This window comes from Heterodontus francisci, chromosome 19 (genome assembly GCF_036365525.1).
Source record: "Heterodontus francisci isolate sHetFra1 chromosome 19, sHetFra1.hap1, whole genome shotgun sequence".
In the NCBI taxonomy this organism is placed as follows: Eukaryota; Metazoa; Chordata; class Chondrichthyes; order Heterodontiformes; family Heterodontidae; genus Heterodontus; species Heterodontus francisci.
This window is the reverse complement of record NC_090389.1, coordinates 54387992-54414938: the sequence shown is the minus strand read 5'-3', so window position 1 is coordinate 54414938 and position 26947 is coordinate 54387992. Positions and strand designations below refer to the sequence as shown.

The 26947-nt window shown below is 41.5% G+C and overlaps 2 protein-coding genes across 5 annotated transcripts in view; one reads left to right on the top strand and one right to left on the bottom strand.

Annotated features, from left to right (window-relative positions):
• pxk (PX domain containing serine/threonine kinase) overlaps positions 1-840 on the top strand; it is a 77468-nt gene extending 76628 nt beyond the window's left edge. For 2 of the 4 annotated variants that reach the window (XM_068051644.1, XM_068051643.1), the window contains exon 18: positions 93-840. In XM_068051644.1, the coding sequence (XP_067907745.1) occupies positions 93-277 (185 nt within the window). In that variant the 3' untranslated portion in view covers positions 278-840. Of the gene's footprint in view, positions 1-89 lie in introns of all 4 variants that reach the window. The other 2 variants (XM_068051642.1, XM_068051641.1) reach the window with 1 other exon arrangement.
• pdhb (pyruvate dehydrogenase E1 subunit beta) lies at positions 802-23497 on the bottom strand. The gene is made up of 10 exons (XM_068051645.1): positions 23333-23497; positions 23165-23224; positions 20830-20937; positions 20683-20745; positions 20562-20597; positions 15999-16284; positions 15262-15372; positions 4349-4440; positions 3569-3710; positions 802-3374 (listed from the first exon to the last, which is right to left on the bottom strand). The coding sequence occupies exons 1-10, from the start codon at positions 23366-23368 to the stop codon at positions 3229-3231; spliced, it is 1080 nt and encodes a 359-aa protein (XP_067907746.1). The 5' UTR covers positions 23369-23497; the 3' UTR covers positions 802-3228.
• Between the last annotated feature and the right edge of the window lie 3450 nt (positions 23498-26947).

Here is a 26947-nt window from a genome sequence, read left to right as displayed (position 1 = left end):
GCTGGCTCATGTGCATTTTCAAACCAAGTTACTGAAAATAAAAATCTTTGTTTTTCATTGAAGTTTTTTTTTTCTTTCTCCCATACCAGCAGGAGTTTCACCAGTCCCTCCACCACCAGCTGCACCCCCACCTCCAAAGTCTGAGATTGATGAGACATCCACTTCTGCTGCCAATGGTACAGGCAGAGGAGCCTTACTCAGCTCAATTCAAAGCTTTAACAAGGGACACTTGAAGCCTACAGATACAAGTGACCGCAGCATTCCTACAATCAAATAATACAAAATGTCTGTTGCTAGACAGTTTAATACCAAACATAAAACACTGATGAGTAAACAAAATTATGTGCCATCTGTGTGTATATATGTTTGGGGCAAGACCTTTGTCATTTTATGTGGAGCTCTTGTACAGGACAATCAATTATTCCTTTTAAAAGCATTTACTTTTCATGACTCTACAATGTGTTGCGCCACTGTGTATAGATTTACTTATGGGCTTGCTGTGCCCCCTTGTGGATATGGCTGTTTCTAAAGTAGTTTTTTTTTATTTAGCACTTACCTGTGGAGCCAATGTTCTGCAATAATTTTATATTTTGGAGGCAGCACAAAAATGGCAACCATTTGTTTGCAATAATGTATCTTAAGAACTAGCTGTAGTTTGACCATAATCCCCTAATAAGCTTGAAATTCTGAAGAAAGTGCACTTTAAAGATATAATTGTTTTACCTTATAAACAAAGAAACAGCTGTTTCTATGCAGAAAGAATTTCATGTAATATCTGTACAAATTTTCTTGTAAACAATGAGTAGATATTATTTTTATTAAAATAATTGTCCTATCATTCACCATTTTTGGGTATTGCAGTTGTGAAAAATGCAACCTAGAGCACAGCTTGAGAACCTTCTAAAGGAGGAGCTGATCAGCGGAAGGCACAGTGAGCTATTCCACATAAGACATTCAGAGCCTGATCCATTGGGACCGAAAGCAGGTCGCAAGGATCGGCGGCGGGACCCTGCGGAGCAGCATCACTGATGGAGGTGGCCACAGCTGAGGCTGCAGGAAGAAGCATGTTTGTAGGCCAGGTAGGCAGTCTCCAGCAATTGGAGCGATAGGGCCCCCAGTTTACCTGGCAGTTTCCCCACGTGGCAAAGACTCATCCCACCACTGTAAAAATGCTGGCAAGGGTGGGAAGTGGTAATTAATTGGCTGCCTGCCTCCATTTCACAGCCGTCTTAAGGCTGGTAAAATCCAGCCCATTGTTTCAGAAATGGAAGGGTAGTTTGTCAAAATCTTCTGCATTTCCACTTTCAACATATCAGTATTAAAACAATACCCAGAGAAGTTACTTTCTTATCCATTAGACTATGTTTACTTTTAATTAGATTTACATTGCAAGTTAAAATGAACTTGTGCAACAGTCTAATTACAGTATGACAATTTGAAACTTTTATAATTAACTATTCCTCCCACCTCTTTGCAGAGAAATAAACCTCCAATTTATTTTCAGTGTCACAATTCTAGATGCAGAGTAAGAAATAAACAAACTAAGATTATCTCCATTTGCTGGATTTCATACTGTGATACTAGTACGGTACACAGGACTCTCCAGCCTCATTCCAATTTTGCTGTCACTGAAGACTGTTTTTAACTTTAAAAAATCAAATTGGTAAAGTTAGATGCTTGGACCTTACCTGAAATATGCTATGTGGCAAAGTATTTTGTTTAAAACTTGCATTAATGGTTCTAAACTGCCAGAACACATTTACGATGTTAATCTCTAATCTTGAAATGTTTTTCACTGTTGAAACATTTATGTCCATATTAAAATTCAGGGGCTCCATTGTCACTAGGTGATCAAAGTAAGTTGTGGGTTCAATCCTATGCCTGGCATTTCAGCCCATAATCTAGGTTTACTGTTGTCCAATAGAAATCGCTGATTAAGTAGATGTGCTATGGCCGCACTGATTTCTGTCTAGTGACAGTGGCTCCAGTGCCACCTCTACCAGTCCAATTAAAATAGACATAGCACAATTTGGAACCTATTCCATCACAGCACTAATCAAGTAACATTTCCAGTTCAGTATTAGTAAGCCTAGACAGGCTCATTTAAGTCAAAAAGAATGTTAATGCAACTGCCCCTTGTAGAGAATGAATAACTAGGCCACAAAATAATCAGATATAAATCCATTACCTGGGTATAACAATTTGAAACCATTCATTGCAACAGTACAAACAACTTGACCCTCTGAAGTTTAGATCCTACTCGACTGGGCAAGAGGACTTTTGTTCAGTAGACTTGGTTTGTTTAAACTTTAATTTCATTCAACTTGTTTCACTGGAGTTATACACATAAAATCAGCTCCCGTACACAATCTCAAACTGGTACATAATCTGTAGAAGAACATCTCAGCTAAAGAACTTTTAGTATATTGTGCAATTGACACTCATGTACAACTCAGACATGGCAAGAGGCTAATCTATTTGTAAACTAACCAGGTGTGTGTTCTCAAAATAAGTTCTAAATAGTTGAGAGCATTAATAATGTAACATTTTCATAAAACAAGTGAACAGTTACAGAAATGTCAATGTTTTAAAGAGCTGTAGCATGTCAACTATCAAACAATATACAAGAAAAATGGTTTAAATTTAAATAAAGCCAGTCTCATTTGTTTGCATTAATTAATTTATGTATGGTGCTTACCAAGACTTTAGTATCAATCCCTTCACTGATGAACACAATATTGCTTAAAAAAGGAGCTAGGTTCAGAATTTCTGCTCTCCTAGCTTAACCTTCCTATAAGGAAACAGTACGGCTGATTTGAACTAGGAAAGTCACAGATAAGGATTTGATGCTGCTTTTTTGAATGAAAACATGATCTAATCTTTCAGCATCTAAGTTATTTTTAAACACTTGCACATGTCACCAGTGAGATACTGTTTATTTTGGAGTGTGACACACTGCCTCCTGGTAAGCGTTAAAAATATATATCAACCGGGGAAGAGGAGAAATTTACCACTCAGGATAAGCTTTTACATTGAGATTATACTTTTGACTTGAGGACAATGTTCTCTTTAAACGGTACTTTTCCCAACAGCTTTCGTGGTACTAAACATCCTGTATGTTCCACCCTTCCTGCAGCATGATACAGCAACTATTAAGCTCCACATACTTGTATACATCAGTGAAAAGGATTTAAATGGAGATGGTGAAAAATAAAGCACCAAGTGCAATTACACATGGAGTACCTTCTTCACTGAAAATATTATATCTTTAACCTGAGGTGTGGAGTTGTCTTCCAAAATCTTTGCATAAGGCATAGGAACATCTGCACCAGTGACACGCACAGCTGGGGCATCCAGGTAGTTAAATGCTGGTCCTATAAAGAAATATAATTCAGCAAGACTGCAAACAAGTATTTTACACCTTATAGTTCAGAGAACTTAAAATGAAGACAATTCACATTAAACATTAAAACATTTTTTTAAAACAATAAATTTGAATGTAGGTGGAATTAGTAAATAAAGTTGGAAAAGAGTCATGCACATTATTACTTAATCTGTAGTACTTTACCTTCCATAATTCTGGCACAGATTTCAGCACCTACTCCAAACTGTGGCCAACCACCCTCAACTGTTATCAGATGATTGGTCTTTATCACACTAGCTTCGATTGCTTCAATATCCAGGGGTCTGATGGTACGCATATTAATGACCTAGAATAATACAAACTGCTACATGAATACATTTCTGAAAACAAAGAACTTGAAATGTAAAAGAAATCATTGCACAATGTAACATACCGCTATCCTAGGGTGAAAAGGTTAAGACTGAATGCTGTAAATAAAATCATGGGGCAATTCAATTTAACATAAAAGACTGTGCCAAGTGGCAACAAGCCTCTCAAAGACTTAGGCAGTTTTTGGTACAGCTGTGACTGCCAGCTACGTAGCTGACCTGATGAATTTGCTAGTAGTTAAGTTTCAAACTGTTTAAAACAACATTGGAATCTGTCTTCTGTAATTAGAGGAGAACACTAATCAAACAATTTTTAAGCTGCAATTTCTGGAGAAAGTATGTCTGCTCCTGTTGAGTTCATTTGCTCAGTCAAATTTCTTGGGTTTATTTTTAATTAAATGGTAGCACTATCGATCAAGTTTCCTTACAATAATGGTGAAACCTCTTGAACAAATCAGTATTCCTTGCTTTTAGAATGTATTAAAAAAGCTGGAAAATATTTTTGAATGATTACTCATTAACTTAATATTTGCATTCACATTCTCCACTTGGTTTAAATATTTCCTTTCCCATTTCAGCTGTTGTATACTAGTCTTATTCTTTCCTAGTTACCTACCTCACAATCAATGCCTTCCTTTGCAAGAGCAACAGCTGCATCCATGCAATGTCCCACACATTTCGAGTGTGCAACTAAGGTGATATTAGTTCCTATAAAAGCACAATCAACTCTGATTACTGGATAAGAACAGTACAGGTCAACTTAGTTTCAAATTCAGGTATAATAAATAGGATAAAAGTCCAATAGAAGTGGAAATCTTTGAAACCAAAATTACAGAAAACAAATGAGCTTAGCAGCCTAATACACAGATTTATGTAATAAATTCTGAAGTCAGCTAGTCACGGTCTCATAAGTGGGCAGAAAGGAAACGATACAAACAAGCTTCTCAGTTTTATCAAAAATAATTCTAGGGTAATTCATTGTATTCAAATTAACTTTAGCATCCCAATACAATACATTGTGTCCTTCACGTGTCAAGTGCTTTAGTCGAATTAATATCCAATTACAGCAAAGGAGACCGTGAGTCACTATGAATGTTCTAATGCCAGTTTCAAATGGAGCCATGGTTCTAAATGCACTTCCCTGGCAGGATTGAAGTTGCTTTTTTCCCCCTTTTACATCACCACCCTCCCCATCCAAAAAAGAAAAATTGAAGGGGTATTCATCACGAGTTCACAGGCAATTTTCTCATTGCCAATTGGGAATTCGGTTCAGATGATCTGCTTTGTTGTCTGCTCATCATTACTATTCGGAAACAGTACCCAAGTCAAGGTTTAATTTGTTTTTTTGAAGTTAGATCTACCATTGATGAATTGAACGTAATGAATAACCCTCAAATTATTACACGTCCTGATAATGTGCACCTCTATTGCACCACTTTTCCAACATACGAAAACTAGTGATAAAAAATGAATAAAGCAAATTTGTAAAATATTAATTCACAATAGCAAGCCTCCAAAGAAGAATGTAACAAAATATCAGCTTCCTGATCTACTTAGATGGGATAACTGGGGTACAAGAAAATCCATATTTAGGCATCACCTCCATTCCTATAGAAAGGCTATGTAGACCTAAATATTAATCACCTGCATTCACATCTACAGCTTTAAAGTAACTTCTTAGGGCTCCCATTTGCATGCGTTTTAAATATTAAATGTGATGGTTGATATGACATCATTCACACAAACTTCTACATTTATCTGGCAGAAAATTCCACTCATCACCTGTTATACTTGGTCAAAGATGTATCTGGCCTACTCCAGCAAAGAAACCATTTGTCCTTTTATAACTATGACCCTTCTTCTTTTGAACTTTCTTCACTTGTTTCTTCAAAGTTCCCAATACTCCATCTACATCCTTTTCCTCCACCTCCTTGTTTCCTCACAATACTGAAATCATGTTGCATTCCAAGCCTCAACACTACAAAATTCTGCAGCTCTTCAATGGGTCATTTGGTAAATGCACCATATAACCAAGCCAGTGATTTCTGGTCTTTGCTGAATTAGTTTATCTCAACCTGGATGGCAGTAGAAGCACTACAACTGGTTTCAACAAAGGCTTGCAAGATGAAGGGGGAAGAGGAGGAAAAGAAACAAACTGATAACTACTATCCAATGACCACTGCTGGAAAATAAAGTATGTAGATTCAAGTGAGGACAAGATCAGGCTCAGCTGTGATACCCCAATCAAAAAGCCAAGTTCACATGAAGACCTGAGGCCAATCAGCACTTGAAGTGTATTCCAACACCTAAAGTGCAGCAGTACCAAGAAAAAAAGTTAAAGACTCAAATTGCTTATCGAGTCTTCTCTTCCTACACAGAATATACAGCACAGAAACAAGCCATTTAGCCCAATATCTGTGCTGGTGTTTATACTCTATGAATCTTCTCCCAATTCATGTACCTCATCTCAGCCTTTCAGCATATCTTACTACCCCTTTTCACTCGTGTACTTGTCTAGTTTCCTTTTGAAAGTATCCAAGCTATGTCTCAAACACTTCCTGTGCCAGCAAGTTCTACATTCTAGCCACTGAGTAAAGAAAATTCTCATTTCCCCATTGATTCATTAGTAACTGGGATGGCAGGATTGACGTATGAGGAGAGATTGGGTCAGCTAGACCTATATTCACTAGAATTTAGAAGAATGAGGAGGGCTCTCAGAAACCCATAAAATTCTAAAAGGACTAGACAGGCTAGATGCAGGGAGGATGTTCCTGATGGCTGGGGAGTCCATAACTAGGGGTCACAGTCTCAGGATACACGGTACGCCATTTAGAACCAAGATGGGGAGAAATTTCTTCACTCAGAGGCTGTTGAACCTGTGGAATTCTCTACCACAGAAGGTAGTGGAGGCAAGTCATTAAATATATTCAAGGAGATAGATAGATATATTTCTTAATGCCAAAGGGATCAAGGGATATGGAGAGAAAGTGGGAATAGGGTACTGAATTAGACGATCAGCCATTATCTTTTTTGAATGACGGAGCGGGCCGAATGGCCTACTCCTGCTCCTATTTTCTATGCAACTAGTTTGTATTTATGACTACTAGGTTTGGATTCTCCCACAAGTGAAAACATTCCCCATCTACCCTGTGCAATCCATTCATAACTTTAACAGCCTCTATCAGGTCTCCTCTAAGGCCTCTCTTCCCTAAAGAGAAAAATCCCAACCTATTCACTCTTTCCTGACAACTGTAACCTCAGTTCTGGAACCACCCCTGTATATCCTTTTTATAGTATTGAGACCAGAGCTACGCACAGTACAAAATGCAGCTTGACTAGGGTTCTGTACAAGTTCAACATAACTTCAATACTTTTGAATTCTATAACCCTAGAAATAAATCCCAGTACTCTGTTAGCATTTTAATTGCTTACTGGCCTGCAATGCAGCTTTTAATAATTTGTTCACCCACATCCCTAAATTCTTTTGCTCTTCTACCCCAATCAATTTCTTATTTTCCAAGGTGTAGGTGATACTTCTATTGTTCTTAAAGTAGATCACCCCAGATTTAGAGTCATTACGGCACATAAGGAGGCCATTCAGATCAGTGTCCATGCCGGCTCTCTATAGATCAATCCAGTCAGTCCCGTTCTCCCACTCTATCCCCATAGTCCTGCGAGTTTACTTCCCTCAAGTGTCCATCCAATTTCCTTTTGAAATCATTCATTGTCTCCGCTTCCACCACACTCATAGGCAGCGAGTTCCAGGTCATTACCACCCACCCACTGCATAAAAAAGTTCTTCCCCATCTCTTACCCAAAAACTTAATTCTGTGTCCCTTACTCTTCTTAAGGTCAGCTAATGGGAACAGCTTTTTTTCCCCCCATCTTATCTAACACTGTCATAATTATCATACACCTCTATCAAATCTCCCCTCAGTCTCCTTTATTTATTTTTTATTTTTATTTTATTTATTTAGAGATACAGCACTGAAACAGGCCCACCAAGTCTGTGCCGACCATCAACCACCCATTTATACTAATCCCATATTCCTACCACATCCCCACCTTCCCTATATTCCCCTACCACCTACCTATACGAGGGGCAATTTATAATGGCCAATTTACCCATCAACCTGCAAGTCTTTGGCTGTGGGAGGAAACCGGAGCACCCGGCGGAAACCCACGCGGTCACAGGGAGAACTTGCAAACTCCACACAGGCAGTACCCAGAATTGAACCCGGGTCGCTGGAGCTGTGAGGCTGCGGTGCTAACCACTGCGCTGCTAACCACTGCGCTACTGTGTCGCCCTTATCTGTGAAAAGATGAAGTTCTGTTAATATTTCAGGTCTATAATCATTTGTTCTGACCCTCTGGCAGACTTGGTAGTTCACTATCTGAGCTAGACAGGTCCACAGTTCACTAGGCACTGTGTTCCACGTTGCTTTGTTTTAGCTGGTAAAACTTCAACATGGACTTGGGAAACCTAAGCTTTGGCTCTTGCCAACATGCACCTAAGCTTTCTTGTCTTAAAGTGAGGTGTGACCCTACTGGGAGGGAATGTGCACTCTTTTCGTGAGCTTAGAAATGCGACCTGTGTGAACAGGTCAGTAGTTTGTTTTGGAGACTCTTGTATGGTAATGGGTTTCTACTCATATCAGTCGCTTAAAAAAAAAAATGGAACTCCTAATCTAGGTCAACACAGCCTAGGTAGATAGTTCTTTAAATTTTACACAGATTTAAGTGAAAAATGTAATTTTGTTAATGCTAAGTATACATCTGAAGGGATTCTCTGAGAAAGAATCCATTACCATGTAGTTTCATTTCAATCTGAAACAGGCTAGTCATCCCAGTCTCTTTGGAAGTAGAAAAGGTGTCTCTGAACGACAGGCTAACCATTGGCAAGAGATTTTTCTTGTGTGTTTAAATGTAATCATGTCTTTTTTTAATTACCGTTATTAGGAGTATTTTTTAAGGAGCTGACAAACTTTGAAGCTCATTATAATGGGTACAAACAACTATGAACTTTAAAAAAGGAACTGTTATTATACACAGATTAATCTTTCTAAAATAGTACCTTTGCTCCAAGAACAACCCCAGCTTCTCCAACCTAACCTTGTAGCTAAAATCCCTCATCACTGGAACCATTTTGGTAAATCTCCTCTGCACCCTCCCAAGGATCTTCACATCCTTCCTAAAATGTGAATACCAGAACGAGATGTGATATTCTAGCTGTGGCCTAACCACAGCTTTATAAAAAGGTTCAGCACAACTTCTGTTTTTGTATGCAATACCTCTATTTATTAAGCTCAAGATCTCATATGCTTTGCTAACTACTCTCTCAATATGTCCTATTAGCTTCAAAAATCTATGCACATGAACCCCCAGGGTCCTCTGTCCCTGCAGTCTTTAGAATTGTGTTATTAAGTCTATATTGCCTCTCCTTATCCCTTCTGCCAAAATGCTTCACCTCACACCTCTCTAATAAATTCCATCTGCCACTTGTCTGAACATTCTGCTCGCCTACCTATGTCCTGTTGCAGCCGATTGGCATCATCCTTGTTGTTTGCCACATCTACAAGTTTGGTATCAGCAAATTTTGAAATTTTACTCTATTCCAATATCCAAGACTTATAAATGCAGTAGTCCTAGCACTAAAACTCAGAACACCACTACAATCCTCCAGTCTGATAAACAACCATTTACCTTGACTCACTGCTTTATGTTCTTAAGCCAATTTTTTATCCAAGCTGACACTGACCCTCCTATTCCATGAGCCTCCATTTTGTTAACTGGCCTTTTATGTAGTACCTTGTCAAAGGCTTTCTTAAAGTCCATATAGAGAATATCCACTGTATTCCCTTCATCAACCTTCTCCGTCACTTCATCAAGAGATTCAAATAGACTTGTCATGCATGAACTGCTTTTTACAAATCTGTGCCGGCTCCTTAATTAACTCAAACCTCTCCAAGTGCTGTGGAATTCTTCCCCGATTATGGTTTCTAAAACTTTACCCACCACTGATGTTAAACTGACCGGCTTGTAGTTACTAGGATTGTCCTTACGCAGTTTCTTGAATAAGGGCATCACATTTGCCACTCTCCAATCCTCTGGCACCTCCCCGGATCGAGGGAAGATTGAAAATTATAGCAAGTCCTTCTGCTAACTCCACTTCCTTTAGCAACCTGAGATACAAGCCATCCAGACCAGGTGACAAAACAATTCTAAGCATAGCCAGCCTTTCCAATATATCCTGCCCAATTTTCACTCCATCCATTGCCTCCACCCATCTGATTCTGATATTTTGTCAGCAACCTCTTCCTTAATAAACACCAATACACAGTATTCAATCATATAGTCATAACAGCACAGGAGGTGACCATTCGGCCCACTGAGTCCATACTGGCTCTCTGCAGAGAAATCCAATCAGTCCCATTCCCTCACTCTATCCCGTAGCCCTGTAAATTTATTTCCATGCCAATTTCCTTTCGAAATCATTCATTGTCTCCACGTCTACCATCCTCGTAGGCAGAGTGTTCCAGGTCATTACCATCCGCTGTGTAAAAATGTTCTTCCTCACATCCCCCCACATCTCTTGCCCAGAACCTTGAATCTGTGTCCCCTTGTCCTTGTACCATCAGATAATGGGAATAGCTTTTTTATCTACCCTATCCAAACCGGTCAGAATCTTATACACCACTTTTAAATCTCCCCTCACTCTCCTTGTCCAAAGAGAGCAACCCCAGCTTCTCCAAATTAACCTTGTAGCTAAAATCCCTCATCCCAGAATCATTCGAGTACATCTCCTCTACACCTTCAAGGACTGTCATGTCCTTCCTAAAGTGTGGTGACCAGAACTGGACACAATACTCCAGTTGTGGCCTGACCAAAGCTTGATAAAGGTTCAGCATTACCTCCCTGCTTTTATACTCAATATCTCTATACATGAATCCCAAGATCCCATATGCTTTGTTAACTACTTTCTCTATGGCCTGCCACCTTTAAAGATCTATGTACATGAATTCTCAGGTCCCCCTGTTCCTGTGCACTCTCTAGAACTGTACCGTTTAGTCTATAGTGCCTCTCCCTATCCCTTTTGCCAAAATGCTTCATCTCACATTTCTCTAATAAATTCCATCTGCCACTCGTCTGCCTATTCCGCTAGCCTATCTACATCTGTTGCAATTGATTGGTATCATCCTTATCGTCTGTGACACCTCCAAGTTTGATATCATTGGTAAATTTTGAAATTTTACTCTGTATTCCAAGATCCAAGTCATTTATATAATCAAAAAAGCAGTGGTCCTAGTGATAAACCTTGGAGGAGAATACTACTATCTCCTATCCGCCAGTCTGAAAAACAACCATTTGCCACAATTCACTGTTTTCTGTCCTTAAGCAGTGTTTTTTTTAATCCAAGCTGACACGGATACTCCTATTCCATGAGCCTCAATTTTGTTAACCAGCCTTTTATGTGATACTTTGTCAAAGGCTTTCTTAAAGTCCATATAGAGAATATCCACTGCATTCCCTTCATCAACCTTCTCGGTTACTTCATCAAAAAATCAATTACATTAGTCAAACATAAAATGCCTTTTACCTATCCATTCTAACTAAATCAAACTGAATTCTTCCATGATTATTGCTTCTAAAATCTTACTCACCACTGATGTAGTGACCTGCAGTTACTAGGACTGTCCTTACACCCTTTCTTGAATAAGTGTGTCATATTTGCCACGCTCCAATCCTCTGGCACCTCCCCCGTTATCTAGGGAAGATTGGAAGATTATGGCACGCCCTTCCACCATCTCCATTCCCACTTCCTTTAGCAACCTGGATGCAAGCCATCCGGACCAGGCAATTTATTCACCAAGCATAGCCAGCCTTTCCAGTACATCTGGTCTATTAATTTTCACCTTATCCCATTGCCTCTACCGATACTTTGTCAACAACCCCTTCCTTCGTAAACACTAACACAAAGTACTCATTAAGTATTCTAGCATTGCCCTGCGCTTCTAAGCATATATCACCCTAATTGGACCCACCACACCTCTTACCACCTGCTTACTATTTGCATGCTTGTAGAAGATTTTTGGGTTCCCTTTCATGTTAACTACCATTGTATTCTCATTCTCTCTTTGCCAATCTTATTTTCCTCTTCACCTCCCCTCTCAACTTATTGTACTTGGCCTGGTTCTCTTGAAGAATTCACCTGACATGCATTATATACCCTCTTTTATTGTTTCATCATATTCTCTATCTCCCTTGTCTTCCAAAGAGTTCTGGCTTTGGTTCCGTTACCTTTCGCCCTTGTTGAAATGCACCCAATGTGTACCTGAACCATCTGCTCCTTAAATGATCACCCATTGTTCTGTTGCAGTTTTTCCTATCAACCTTTGGTTCTATTTTAATCCGGTTACATCCCCTCTCATCCCATTGAAGTTATCCCTCTTCCAATTTAGAAGTTCTGCTTTAGATTGTTCCTGGTCTTCTCTGTTACTAATCTTAATTTATGTTAAAATTCAATGCCGCTTAACTGCCCAGTCTGCTAATTTGCTAATGTCTTCTTGTATTAGGTTGCATTCTTGATCAGTGCTAGCTAAACCACCCAAATTGGTATCTGCAAATTTTGATATTGTCAAGTCCAAATCATTCCTCTTGCACTATGGGCATTTATCCAACTAGCTTGATGATGTCAACTTAGTCACTATTTCTCATTAAGTTCAAGACCGAAAAAGACTCTCCTGTCCATTTGATTGACCTCACAATTAATAGATCTCATTCTAACTTTTTAAATATTTTATAACTGGCACCAGATTTGGGGTGTCAGCTATGTTTTAAATTTTTAAAACCTTTTTAATCCTTAGAATAAGCTACTTTTTCTCACAAATAATTTTAAATTGTATACAAGAATTAACATTTTCTTACGATAATGGGTAGAATACAGAGTACATGCTACGTTGCAGGTTACACAATACCTGGAGATACACATACATAGGGCTGCTTTTTTTATTATCCGTGCATGGGATGTGGGTGTCGTTGACTAGGCTAGCATTTATTGCCCATCCCTAATTGCCCTCAAGAAGGTGGTGGTGAGCCGCCTTCTTGAACCGCTGCAGTCCTTGGGAATGTAGGTACACCCACAGTGCTGTTAGGAAGGAAGTTCCAGGATTTTGACCCAGTGACAGTGAAGAAATGGCAATATAGTTCCAAGTCATGATGGCATGTGGCTTGGAGGGGAAACTTGCAGGTGGTGGCGTTTCCAGACATCTGCTGTCCTTGTCCTTCTGGGTGGTAGAGGTCGTGGGCTTGGAAGGTGCTGTCAAAGGAGCCTGGGTGAGTAGCTGCAGTGCATCATGTAGATGGTACACACTGCTACCACTGTGCATTGGCGGTGAAGAGTGTGAATGAAGGTGGTGGATGGGGTGCCAATCAAGCAGGCTGCTTTGTCCTGGATGATGTCTAGCTTCTTCAGTGTTGTTGGAGCTGCACCCATCCAGGCAAGTGGAGAGTATTCCATCACTATCCTACTTGTGCCTTGTAGATGGTGGACAAGGATTAGGGAGTCAGGTGGTGTGTTAGTCACTGCAGAATTCCTAGCCTTTGACCTACTCTTGTAGCCACAGTACGTGTGTGACTGGTCAGTTTCTGGTCAATGGTAACCCCCAGAATATTGATACGGGGGGATTCAGCATTGGTAATGCCATTGAACATCAAGTGTAGATGGTTAGATTCTCTCTTGTTTGAGTGCCACTCATCAGCCCAAGCCTGGATGTTGTTCACTCTTGCTGCATCCTCTTGTTGGTTCTCTCACCACCTGCTGCAGACCTAGACCAGCAGTTATGTCCTTTAGGACTCGGCCAGCTCGGTCAGTTGTAGTGCTGCCAAGCACTCTCAGTGAAGGACATTGAAGTGTCCACCCAGAATACATTTTGTCTTCAGTGCTTCTTCCAATTGGTGTGCAACATGTGTGCACTGATTCATCAGCTGAAAGGAGGTTGGTAAGTGGTAATTAGCAGGAGGTTTCCTTGCCCATGTTTGACCGGATGCCATGAGGTCCCAGGGCAACTCCCTCCCAACTGTGTACCACTGTTCCGTGTGGTGGTGGTGTGTCTGGGACATTTTGTGTAAGGTATAATTCCTTGAGTATGACTACGTCAGGCTGTTGCTTGACTAGTCTGTGGAACAACTCTCCCAATTTTGGCACAAACACCCAGATGTTAGTAAGTAGGACTCTGCAGGGTCGTTGTTGTTTCCAGTGCCAAGTGGTCCACCCAATTTCATTCCTTTTCTTAGACTTCGTCACAGTTTTGATAAAACTAAATGGCTTCCTAGGCCATTTCAGAGGGCATTTAAAAGTCAACCACATTGCTTTGCGTCTGGAGTCGCATGTAGGCCAGACCAGGTAAGGACAGCAGATTTCCTGCCCTGAAGGACATTAGCGAACCAGATGCATTTTTATGACAATCTACAATGGTTTCATGGTCACCATTAGACTAGCTATTAATTCCAGATTTATTAAGTGAATTCAAATTTCACCATCTGCCATGTTGGGATTCGAACCCATGTCCCCAGAGCATTAGCCTGGACCTCTGGATTACTAGTCCAGTGACATTACCACTTACGCCACTGCCTGCTGCTAGTTGAAAGGTCAGGGTCTTTGTTGAAAGCCTCAGTTCACAAAGCCAGGAATGTGCAAGGGGGGCTGTCTAGAGGTCCCTTTGGCCTTGGAGGCAAGAATCAGTTAACCCCAATCATGGATTATTCTACATACCTTGACCTTTGAAGAATTTCAGCGTAGTTCAGAGTCATATGCTGTTAAATGAAGCTTCTCATCAAATGCTTCCAATACCTAACATTGTCATAAAAGGGGCACTTTGTCTCAGCTTCATGTGCAGATTTCAAAATTGCAATCCTTATTTTTCTCTAAATCTCTCCTAGTCATCTTCCCCTATCTTACATCCCTGTATACACTCACCACTTCTTTTAATACAGACTTCTCACTCCTCTGCTACATGTGGTATTTATCAGCCTGCCATTATGGTCCTGCCCTTTGGAATTCTCTTCCTGCTGACAGAAACCTCTTCAAAATCTTGACCATTCCTTCATTTCCCAACTCGGTGCTCACCATTGCCCTTTGCTCCTTCTTGAAAATTACTTGAGATATTTTTGTCCAAGGAGTGCTAAACAAGTTGTTATTGCAAATTGAAAAGGAAAAAAAGTTAACCATCATTTTCATTCAATGACAAACTTCTTTATATGACAGGAGCATAACCACTTGAAGCAATATAAATGGGCACCAGATAGGAGTGAAAGCATAGTTAGGAGAATTATTTTGAAGGTGGGAAAGAGGTATTAAGCCAGAACCATTTAGGAAGCATACGAGTGTAGACATGATGGCTGAAGCAAATGATGTTCCTATTTTGCTGAGTGGGAAAGCATTCCCCATTAGAATACGAAGTTATAGAAATGATTTAAAATGCAAATAAAAAACAAGTTTGAAGTAATGTTAATTTTTATTTGTTTTCTTACCTTCTTTTTCGATTTTGGCTTTTCCTATTGGGATAACAAAGTCCTTTGACTGGACTTCCTCAGGGACTTCAAAAGGCACACCATACATCAGTTCATTTTCCAAAAAAACAACTGCAGGATAATGAATGGTTAATGCATGTGGTGAGCAATGGGTTTGTTTACAGATATAGAATAAATGGTGTGCCTTAAACTTATTTGCTACACATTACAGATAATAAATTCCAAAGATGGGATGCTGGAGAAATTAAATAAAAGTTTGAAAAAAGGTCAAAGTTACAAACTTGATGAACCCTTGGCTGAAAAAATTGGAGCACTATTTGCAGGGTTCAATGGAGTAAAGGAACTAAATGGTTCCAGTGAGTACTGTTGTGTTCTAAGTCAGTATTGATCAGAAAATATCCAAGCATAGAACGACTATACCGGATACCAAAATCATGCCAGATTCTGCAGCTGCTTATCTGACAAGTCAGTTAGTGGATATCAGCTAAAGTTTTTGTATCATGCTTAAAAGCTCAGCCCCCATACTTACTTCAACATTTAAAGTATTGGCATCTAGATTTCCTTAAAACAAAACTAGAAAAAGGCAAAAAAATAATTTCAAATAGTGCTGCATTAGAAGCATAGTTTGTTCATAGCCCAACAGAATGTCAATTGTAGGTATTTTAATCCATGTCAACAGTATACATCTGAACTATTGTTATCTTCTTAAAAAAATAAAAATTTATAAAGAAACTTACCAGGGTTATCATCTCGGATAGCAGATTTCAACAAACCTTTAGCATCTTCAGCACTCCAAGGACTAATCACCTTCAGCCCAGGACAATGGCTATAGTATGCTGCAAAGCACTGGGAATGCTGAGCTGCCACTCCAGCTGAAGAACCATTTGGACCTCTGAAGACAATAGGAACAGGAACTGCACCTGCAGACATGTAGTATGTTTTGGCAGCAGAATTTATAACTTGGTCAATGGCTTGCAGTGAGAAATTGAAGGTCATGAATTCACAGATGGGCCTCAAGCCAGCCTAAAAAGTTAGGAGAATTAACACTAAGAATCTGACATTTCTCCAAGGCCATATTGCAATAAGACATGTTCACATCACTAGCATTGCTATCTATACAGCCCCCAATATTTTGATGTTCAAATCCTTATATTCTCATTTTTTTTTTTATATTCGCTCATGGGATGCGGGCAACACTGGCAAGGCCAGCATTTATTACCCATCCCCAATTGCCCTTGGGAAGGTGGTGGTGAGCTACCTTCTTGAACCGCTGCAGTCCTTGGGGTGTATGTACACCCAAAGTGCTATTAGGGAATTTCAAGATCTGGATTTAGCGACAGTGAAGGAGTGGTGATATAGAACTAAGTCAGGATGGTGTGCAGCTTGGAGGGGAACCTGCAGGCGGTGGTGGTGTTCCCATGCATCTGCGACCCTTCTCCAGCATAGAGGTCACAGGTTTGGAAGGTGCTGTCGAAGGAGCCGTGGTGAGTTGCTGCAGTGCATCTTATACATGGTACACACTGCTGCCACTGTGAGTTGGTGGTGAAGAGAGTGAACGTTGCAGGTGGTGAATGGGGTGCAAATCAAGCAGGCTGCTTTGTCCTGGATAGTGTCAAGCTTCCCGAGTGTTGATGGAGCTGCACCCATCCAGGCAAGTGGAGAATATTCTATCACACTCCTGACGTGTGTTTTGTAGACAGTGGATAGGCATTGGGGAGACAGGAGTTGAGTTACGCAGCACAGAAGCCCCAGCCTCTGACTTGCTCTTGTAGCCACAGTATTTATGTGGCTGGTCCAGTTCAGTTTTGGGTCAATGGTAACACCCAGGATGTTGATAGTGGGGATTCAGCAATGGTAATGCCATTGAACATTAAAGGGGAGACGGTTAGTGTTACAACCAGGTGCAGAAGGTGCCCTCCCTCTTATTTGACCACAACAGGGCTTATTCCTTTTTTAAAAAAAGGAGTGGTTATGTTTACCACCTCAGTGAGCATTTTACCCTTTCCTTTAATGTGATCGTGAAAGAACCAATCGGGTTTTCTTGGGTTTAAACAAGAAAGAGGTAAGTTTATTATACTTAACACCTGATTTAAAAAACACTAAAAAAAAAAAACCACACATTTGCACGAGAATTTCACACACACAAATAAATTACAGAGGGAAAGAAAGATCTGGTGGGTAGATTAAAGTCCAGAAGAAATGGAACTTAAGTACACAGTGAAGTGGATGATCAGGCAGTCCACGGCTGAAGCTGTATTCTTGAAGTCCTCGCTGGTCAAAGTGCACTATGGCTGGCTTGCTTTGCTCAGGGTTTTCCTGAAGGCAGAATTGTATTTGGCTCTCTTCCCCTGGTCGCGGGCTGTAGCGGTCTGCCAGCTTGGAGGGTCCGCCAGTCACAGATGGTTTTCAAACGATGCTTTCTAGAGCGCACGCACGCGACATAGACAAGACTCTGTCTCCAGTTCATTCTCTTGGTATTTCAAATGCAAACTGCAGTAGCCATCTGGCTATTTTATTTTTTGAGTTACTGTAGAAATTTTATTAAAAGTCTACTGTAAATTTCCAAATGTAGAACTTATTATTTCTCATTTGGCATATAGGGTTTTCTTGACAGTTAAATTCTCTCTTGTTTGAGATGGTCATTGCCTGGCACTTGTGTGGTGCAAATGTTACTTGCTACTTACCAGCCCAAGCCTGGATATTGTCCCAGTCTTGCTGCCTCTGGACACGGGCTGCTTCATTATCTGAGGAGCTGCAAAAGGTACTGAACATTGCACAATCAGCGAACCTTCCCACTTCTGACCTTATGATGGAGGGAAGGTCATTTATGAGGCAGTTGAAGCTGGTTGGGCCTAGGGCACTACCTTGAGGAACTCCTGTAGTGATGTATTGGGACTGGGATGATTGATCTCCAACAACCATCTTCCTTTGTGCTAGGTATGACTCCAACCAGTGGAGAGTTTCCCCCCCTCCCGCCCCCCCCAGATTCCCATCGACTCCAGTTTTCCTAGGGCTCCTTGATGCTATAATCAGTCAAATGCTGCCTTGATGTCGAGGGCAGTACCCCTCACCTCAGCTCTGGAGTTCAACTCTTGTCCAAATATGGACAAAGGCTGTAATGAGGTCAGGAGCAGAGCGTCAGTAAGCAGGTTATTGCTGAGTATGCACCACTTGATTGCACTGTCGCTGACCCCTTCCATCACTTTGTTGACGATTGAGAGTAGACTGATAGGGTAATTGGCCGGGATGGATTTATCCTGCTTTTTGTATACAGGACATGCCTAGGCAATTTTCCACATTTTTGGGTAGATACCAGTGTTGTAGCTGTACTGGAATAGCTTGGCTATGGGCACGGCTAATTCTGGAGTACAAGTCTTCTGTACTATCGCCAGAATGTTGTCGGGGCCCATAGCCTTTTCAGTATCCAGTGCCTTCAGCTGTTTCTTGGTATCACGTGGAGTGAATCGGATTGGCATCTGTGATGCTGGGGACCTCAGGAGGAGGCCGTGATGGATCATCCACTCGGCACTTCTGGCTGAAGATGGATGCAAATACTTCAGCCTTGTCTTTCGCACTGATGTGCTGGGCTCCCCCATCATTGAGGATGGGGATATTTGTGGAGCCTCCTCCTCCTGTTAGTTGTCAACCACCATTCACGACTGGATGTGGCAGGACTGCAGAGCTTAGATCTGATCTGTTGGTTGTGGGATCACTTAGCTCTATCTATCGCATGCTGCTTCCGCTGTTTGACATGCAAGTAGTCCTGCGTTGTAGCTTCATACAGCGGACATCTCATTTTAGGTATGCCTGATGCTGCTCCTGGCACGCTATCCTGCACTCGTCATCAAACCAGGTTTGGTCCCCCGGCTTGATGGCAATGGTAGTGTGGGGGATATGCCAGGCCATGAGGTTATAGATTTTGTTTGAATACAATTATGTTGTTGCTGATGGCCCACAGCGCCTCATGGATGCCCAATTTTGAATTGCAAGATCTGTTCGATATCTATCTCATTTAGCATGGTGGTAGTGCCACACAACACAATGGTGGGTATCCTCAATGTGCAGACAGGACTTGGGCTTCACAAGGACTGTGCGGTGGTCCACTAACCAATTCTGTCATGGATAGATGAATCTGCAACAGATAGATTGGTGAGGACGAGATCTAGTGGGGTATTCCCCCCCTTGTTGGTTCCCTCACCACCTGCCACAGGCCCAGGCTAGCAGCTACGCCCTTAAGGATGCGGCCAACTCTGTCAGTAGTGGTGCCACCGAGCCACTCTTGGTGATGGACACTGAAGTCCCCCACCCAGAGTACATTCTGTGCCTTTGCTACCTTTAGTGCTTTTTCCAGTTGGTGTTTAACATGGAGAAGCACTAATTCATCAGCTGAGGGGGGGGGGGGGGGGGGGCAGGAGGTTTCCTTGCCAATGTTTGACCTGATGCCATGAGATTTCACAGGGGCCCAAGTTAATGTTGAGGACTCCCAGGGCAACTCCCGCCTGACTTTATACCACTGTGCCAGGACATACCCAAGGATGGTGATGGTGGTGTCAGGCACATTGTCTGTAAGGTATGATTCCTTGAGTATGACTACGTTAGGCTGTTGCTGGAGTAATCTGTGGGAGAGCTCTCCCAATTTTTGCACAGGCACCCAGATTTTAGTAAGAAAAAGCTTGCAGGGTCAATAGGGCTGGGTTTGCCGTTGTCGTTTCCAATCGATGCCGGGTGGTCTGTCGGGTTTCATTCCTTTTCTTACACTTGTAGCAGTTTAATACAACTGAGTGGCTTGTTAGGCCAGTTTAAAAGTCAGCCACATTACTGTGGGTCTGGAGTCACATGTAGGCCAGACCAGGTAAGGACAGCAGATTTCCTTCCCTAAAAGGACATTAGTGAACCAGATGGGTTTTTAAAACAAACAATGGTTACATGGTCACCATTAGACTAGCTTTTAATTCCAGATTTATTAACCAAATTTAAATTTCACCATCTGCTGTGGTGGGAATCAAACCCATGTCCATACAGCATTAGCTAGGCATCTGGATTACCAGTGACATTACCACTACGCCACCGCCTCCCCCATATACCTGATATAATTTTCTATACCTGCAGCATTATTTTATTGATGAGTAATTTATCACTTTTTTTTCTCTAACGAAACTTTGTTAACTTGCTTGCTGTCGAATGAGTGTAACTGTGACAATTTTAATGCTGAACAAACAAGCCTGTTTTACAAGAATATTGCACTATTAATTCCATGTACTTGGGATTGCAAGTTATATAAAAAATTTAAAGTTACATACCATGGCAGCACCGACTGCAATTCCTGCAAAACCCATCTGAAAGAAAGGTGTAATGATTTTAGCATTTGGCGTGATTAAACATGGAAGATTAAACATGGAAAGGTTTCCTAATGAAATATACCTCTGAAATAGGAGTGTCTATGATACGCTGGTCTCCCCATTTCTTCCACAGTCCACGACTCACCTGCAAAAATAAAAACCATGAATGTTTACAGCTACTTCCAGTGCTAAACTTTTGAAATGTTGTAAGTCATCAGCTACATCTCACCTTGTATGCACCATCATACTGTGCTACCTCTTCGCCCAGTAGAAATACAGTTTCATCCCTCTCAATCTCCTCATCCATGGCCTGGGTCAAAGCATCTCGATAGGTCAACTAGAACAGTATGTAATTCAATTAATGTATCTGGTTATACAAGAGACTATAATTTTTAACCTATCAATAAATACTCAGGGCAGAATATCTAGTCAAAAGAGTCTAGAAATTGTAGAAACATAGGATTGAAAAAGACAGCTGCAATTCTTCTGCCTGATTTCAATGTCTAAGAAATATATCCCTTGATACATCAGAGTCAGTTATATAGCACAGAAACAGGCCCTTCGGCCCATCATGTCTGTGTCAGCCATCAAGCACCTATCTATTCCCAGCTCACTCACCTTCCCAAGACATTTCCAAACTTTACTATTTTACAGAGTACATAGAAAGTCATCCTCTCACAAGGCATAGAACAGTTTGTGAAATGTTTTGAAGTACAGCTCAACAGCACTGAACAAACCCAGATCATTTCTCCAAACTGGAAATGGCATAGAGAGAATCATAGAATCTTAGAATGGTTACAACACAGAAGGCACCCCATCCACCACCTTAAATATTCACTCCCTCCACCATTAGCACAGTGGTACCAGTGTGTACCATCTGCAAGATGGACTGCAGCAACTTACCAAGGCTCCTTCAACAGTACCTTCCAAATCCACGACCTCTACCACCTAGAAAGACCAATGCAGCAGGCGCATGGAAATACCATCACCTGCAAGTTCCCCTCCAAGTCACACACCATCCTGACTTGGAACTGTATCACCATTCCTTCACCATGGGTGAGTCAAAAACCTGAACTCCCTCCCTAACAGCACTGTTGGGGTGTACCTACATCAAATGGACTGCAGCAGTTCAAGAAGGTAGCCCACCACCACCTTCTCCAAGGGCAACTAGGGATGGGCAACGAACACTAACCTTGCCAGCGACACTCATCCCACAAAAGAATAAAAGACCATTCGGCCAGTCGTGTCCTTGCCAGTTCTCTGCAAAAGCACTCAGCTAGTCACACTCCCCTGCCCTTTCCCTATAGTGCTACAAATGTAGGGTGATGAAAATTTAGAACTTGGTTAACAAATCACTAATTGACACGATTCTTTTCTTAAAAAAAGCATTTTTCCCACCCTAAAAACCACTCATCTAATCAACAGTTCTTTTTAGAAAGAGGTATGAAAGTGACCAAAAGATTCCCAAAGGCTTACATTTTAATTTCACAATATTACAAAAAATACTGTCATTTGTTAAATGTGGTTTCTTCTATTTTTAGAAATAGTCCATACACTCTAAAGTCAGGGCTTTTTTTGTTTGAGTGATATTTCAGGACTTTTCATTTTCATCAATAAAACTGGTCTACATTTTAGCCAATTTTCTTCAATGTTGCAGGCACACAATTCCTACTTCAAGATTTTGAAATACTTTGAGAGATTGGTACTTAACATCTAATAATACCATTTAAAAGCTGAACTGAAAGGTTTTTATATTCATTTTCAAATAACCATTCAGGAAAAGGAACTGGCACAGATACAATGGGCCAAACAGCTTTTCATGATTCATTCTGTACTAAAGCAGTGCTGCTGAAGATGAATCCCACACTAAAATAAAACTTTCCCAATGCAATAATTCCCCGATAATCTCAATAATTAGCCATTTACATCATGGACTAACCCAATATTCTTCTTTGAGCTTTGAAATGTACCACACAGTTGACATAAATTTAATTCAAACATTTATTTAAATGAAAGATTGCAACTTTACTAGAAAGGGAACTATTTTATATTAGTCTCAAATGCGAGTCTGTAGGAGTTATCTACTCTACCCCCCACAAAAGAGAAACATTTTCAGACTTCTTGTCAGAGGGATGTTCCTAAAGATGTTTGCAGTCTCCCACTGATACCCGTCTCAGATATGGCATTTGTAGAGGCCTAGATTACAGTTAACACTCGGTGTAAAGTTAAAGCAGCAAGAACCTACCTTAGCTGAGGATTCTCATACTGGATTCCCCAGTTACGTGGCCACTCTTGCACCAGACCAGAATTGGGTTACAAAGAGCAAAAAAGTACAACAACAGCCACAAATCTACAACAAATTGATCCCTTTCAATTGCAGTTTTCCGGGGGTGGGGCACGAGTTCGGAAAGGTAGCGATTTATAACAGCGACTACAAACATGTGTATCTAAAAGTCCTACAATTCTTGACTAAAAGAGCAGTAGAGAACACCGGCCCTGGTAAAACGATGAGTTCCTCTCATTCGCGAATGTTAAAGCAGTGACCGAAGGTGACCCTGTTGTACCTGGATGGGAGTAGGAGCCGTTCGATGGAACTCCCTCCGTGGCAACAGACCGAAGGCATTCTGTATAAACAAAGGCAACTCAGCGTTACTGCACTGACAAGCATCCAAAGGCCGCTGCCCTTAATTGATCAGATTTTCCTCCCCAATGCGGAGGATTTACCCCCGTACCTTCCCACCACGAAACAGACTCCTCAGCGCCGCCATTTTCTTGGTGTCCTTCAAGAAGACCAACTGACCGCATCTCTTATCCAATCGGTGAACGCAATACTAACTGTGGCACGTCTTTCTCAATTTCTAGCCAATAGTGGTGCACCATACAAAAGCGGTACCAGCACAGTGTTCAAGAACAGCTGAGCGAGACCCCCATCCTGCCCCAGACCCCGCCCTTTGCCCAAACCCCACCTCCTTCCCCAGACACCGCCCTTTGCCTCAAACCCCACCTCCTGCCCCAGACCTTGCCCTTTGCCCCAGACCACGCACTTTGCCCCAGATCCTGCCCTTTGCACCAGACCCCGCCTCCTTCCCCAGACCCCACCTCCTGCCCCCAGACCCTGCCAACTTTCTTTGGACACATGATGTTAATGGTGGTGAAAGTTGAATGTGTCAGGTTCACAATGTGAAATGTTTGCTCATCTTCTGGCTGAGAATTACTCCACTTGTCTTGTCTCAGGTCTGTTTTGCTGTGGACCTCATGTGTCGGCTTGCGTTTATGCAGGTCTGTGGTGCTTTCCTTGCTGCAGTTGCCCTGTTGCTGTGACCCCGAGCTTCCGGTTGCTTGCCATTTCAACACTTCCCCCTGCTCTCATGCTCACATCTCTGTCCTGGATTGCTGCAGTGTTCCAGTGAACATCAACGCAAGCTCGAGGAACAGCATCTGATTTATCCATTAGGCACACTACAGCCTGCTGGACTGAACATTGAGTTCAATTATTTCAGAGCATGATGGCCCCCCCCCATTTTACTTTTATTTTTAGTTATTTTTTTGTGTTTATTTTATTTTATCTTAGTTTGTTCAGTTTGCCTGCCTACTGTTTTTTTCATGTTTGTGCTTGTGGCTGTTCAGTTTTCAGTCCATTAACATCCTATCTGTACTAATGCTTTGTCTTTCAACACACCATTAACATATTGTTTGCCTTTGCTCCATGACCTTCTGGTTGGTTATTCTCTGTGACCTTGTCCTATCTACGCCTTCTCCTTTGTTATCTCTTGCTCCACCCCCGCTTTACTTGGTCAAAACCTGTCACATTTCTAATATCTGCTAGTTCTGAAGAAGGGTCACTGACCTGAAACGTTAACTCTCTCCACAGATGCTGCCAGACCTGCTGAGTAGTTCCAGCATTTCTTGTTTTTATGCCCTGTTGCTGTGCCTGTTCTCTGTTTGCCTGTGTCCTACTGTGACTTCTGGCTGCGTCTTTGGAGCCAGATTCCTTGCATAGGCAGGCCCAATGTCCTTTTGCACCACACGCCCTGCACAGGTCTTGAATGCAGGACTACTATGCGGTGAGAGGGACAAACCGCACTTACCACACAGCTTGCTTGCATTTTGCGACCTGGTTATGCTGCCGATCCTGTTGGCTGCACGAAGTGCTTGCAGATGCTGTTGTCCAGCTGCAATAGCTTCATATTTCCTGCAATCTTCTAGCAGTGGATCAATGGCGTGGCCTTTCTCCCCCCCCCTCCCCCAAGAGGTCTTTCTGAAACACTTCAATGGATGTTGAGACAATCACCAGCTCCATTAGTCGCTCTGACAGCTCAGTTTCTAAAAAATCACATTTGTTGTTCTTACTATGGCATCTACTGACGAACTGATCCCTTGATTCCTGTGGCTGTTGCCTGCAGGACATCAGTTCTAAAATTCACTCTTAATCAAAGCTGATCTTCTAGCATTTTCCATATATTTACGGGATCTTTCTGTTCCTCTTCAGATAAGCCAGAGGTGTTGATTCTGTATAATCCCTCATTTCCAATTGCTATCAGTACTTTTAGAGCTCGCGTCTCTGGTTCTGCAATCAATTGGTCTGGGAAGCATAACTGCAGTCTTTGTTTAAAAAGTTTAAACTCGGATAGGATATCAATGGCCTTCCATTCATGCTGGGAAATTTGGTATCCATCTTTCTGCTGTTCTTTTGCTTTCTGCTCTATATTTGTTTATGTTTAGAGATACAGCACTGAAACAGGCCCTTCAACCCACCGAGTCTGTGCCGACCATCAACCACCCATTTATACTAATCCTACACTCATCCCATATTCCTACCACATCCCCACCTGTCCCTATATTTCCCTACCACCTACCTATACTAGGGCCAATTTACCTACCAACCTGCAAGTCTTTTGGCTTGTGGGAGGAAACCGGAGCACCCGGAGAAAACCCACGCAGACACAGGGAGAACGTGCAAACTCCACACAGGCAGTACCCAGAATTGAACCCGGGTCGCTGGAACTGTGAGGCTACAGTGCTAACCACTGCGCCACTGTGCCACCCCATTAACTTTGTTCATTCACTATGCACTGTTTCCCCTTTAAGAAATTCTCTATTATTTAGACTAGCTGATTTGATGGAGAGGAACAGGTGTTTGATAGTGTACTGTGTTTATCTTGCATTCAGCACTTACGCTAGTCTGTTTACACAGCTGTTCAAGAGGTAGTTCAATTGCCTTTTATTTGCGAGAGTTTGTTTATGTTCTTCATGTGTGTTCATGTTCTTCGAGTGGTCTAATTATTTTTTTTAGCTCTGGCTGCGTGAATGGAGACTCTGCAGTGATTGGGGTTTTCCTGCGCTTTTTGCTAATGGACACCTCCTATAATGGTGCCGATCGTGATTAGCCTGGGAGAGGAATCGGGTTTTCCCTGTTTTTTCTCTCCCGCAGAGCCTTTGGGAAAAAAATCAATCTTTTAAGCACTTCAAAGCTTGTTTTTTTAAACCAGTATCCCTCGACTGTCAGCACAATGACTCACCCAATCGCAGGAATTTGTTTGCAGCCTGTCATTCTGAGCTCTGTCTTCTACAGCTGGAGGTAAGTCCTTTCTTCTTTCCACTTTTTGAGCCAGTATTTCTTTTAAACTTGCTCTCTTTTAGCTGTAGGAAGGGTCATTTTCATAGCTGTTTTACCCGTGGTCTTCAAACTTAAGACTTTGTCTTTTCACCACAGATACCACCATGTAAAGAGTTCTTTATGTTGTCTGGTGCAACATAAATGAGTCCAGATCATTAAAGATCTCTAACAGGTTTCTGAACAGCTGACCTATTAGACAGTACAGAGCAAACTATTTACAGAACCTTCGTCTGGGTGTTACAGTTGAAGTGTGTCCTTGGCTTGTAGTCACATGTTTACATCCTGGTACTTAGCTTATTAGCATACTGAGATCTTAAAGGGACAACACTCTTAAGGCAATCATACAACACCAGGCATCTATCGAAATCAGTGTCCAACATAGTGATGAGAAAGTAAGTCAATAAATTAATCTTGTCATTTAAAGTTTCTTCACAAAAATGCACATTTTTATTTTTTTCATTAATAGTAAGATAACTTTTTAATGCCTTTATCTTTCCAGAATTGTCTCACCAGCTCCCTATGTAAGACAAAAATTGTTATGTGGCCTCCCACATGAAAAAGTTGGAAAACGCTTTCTTATAGTCTAGGCTGTTTTAATGGGTCCACATTCCCCTTTACCACTCCCTCTCAATATATTTATAAAAAACATTTATTGTTAGCTTTGATGTCCCTTGCAAGGTTTTATTTACATTCCCATTTTGCATCTCATTACTTCCTTTGTATCCCATTG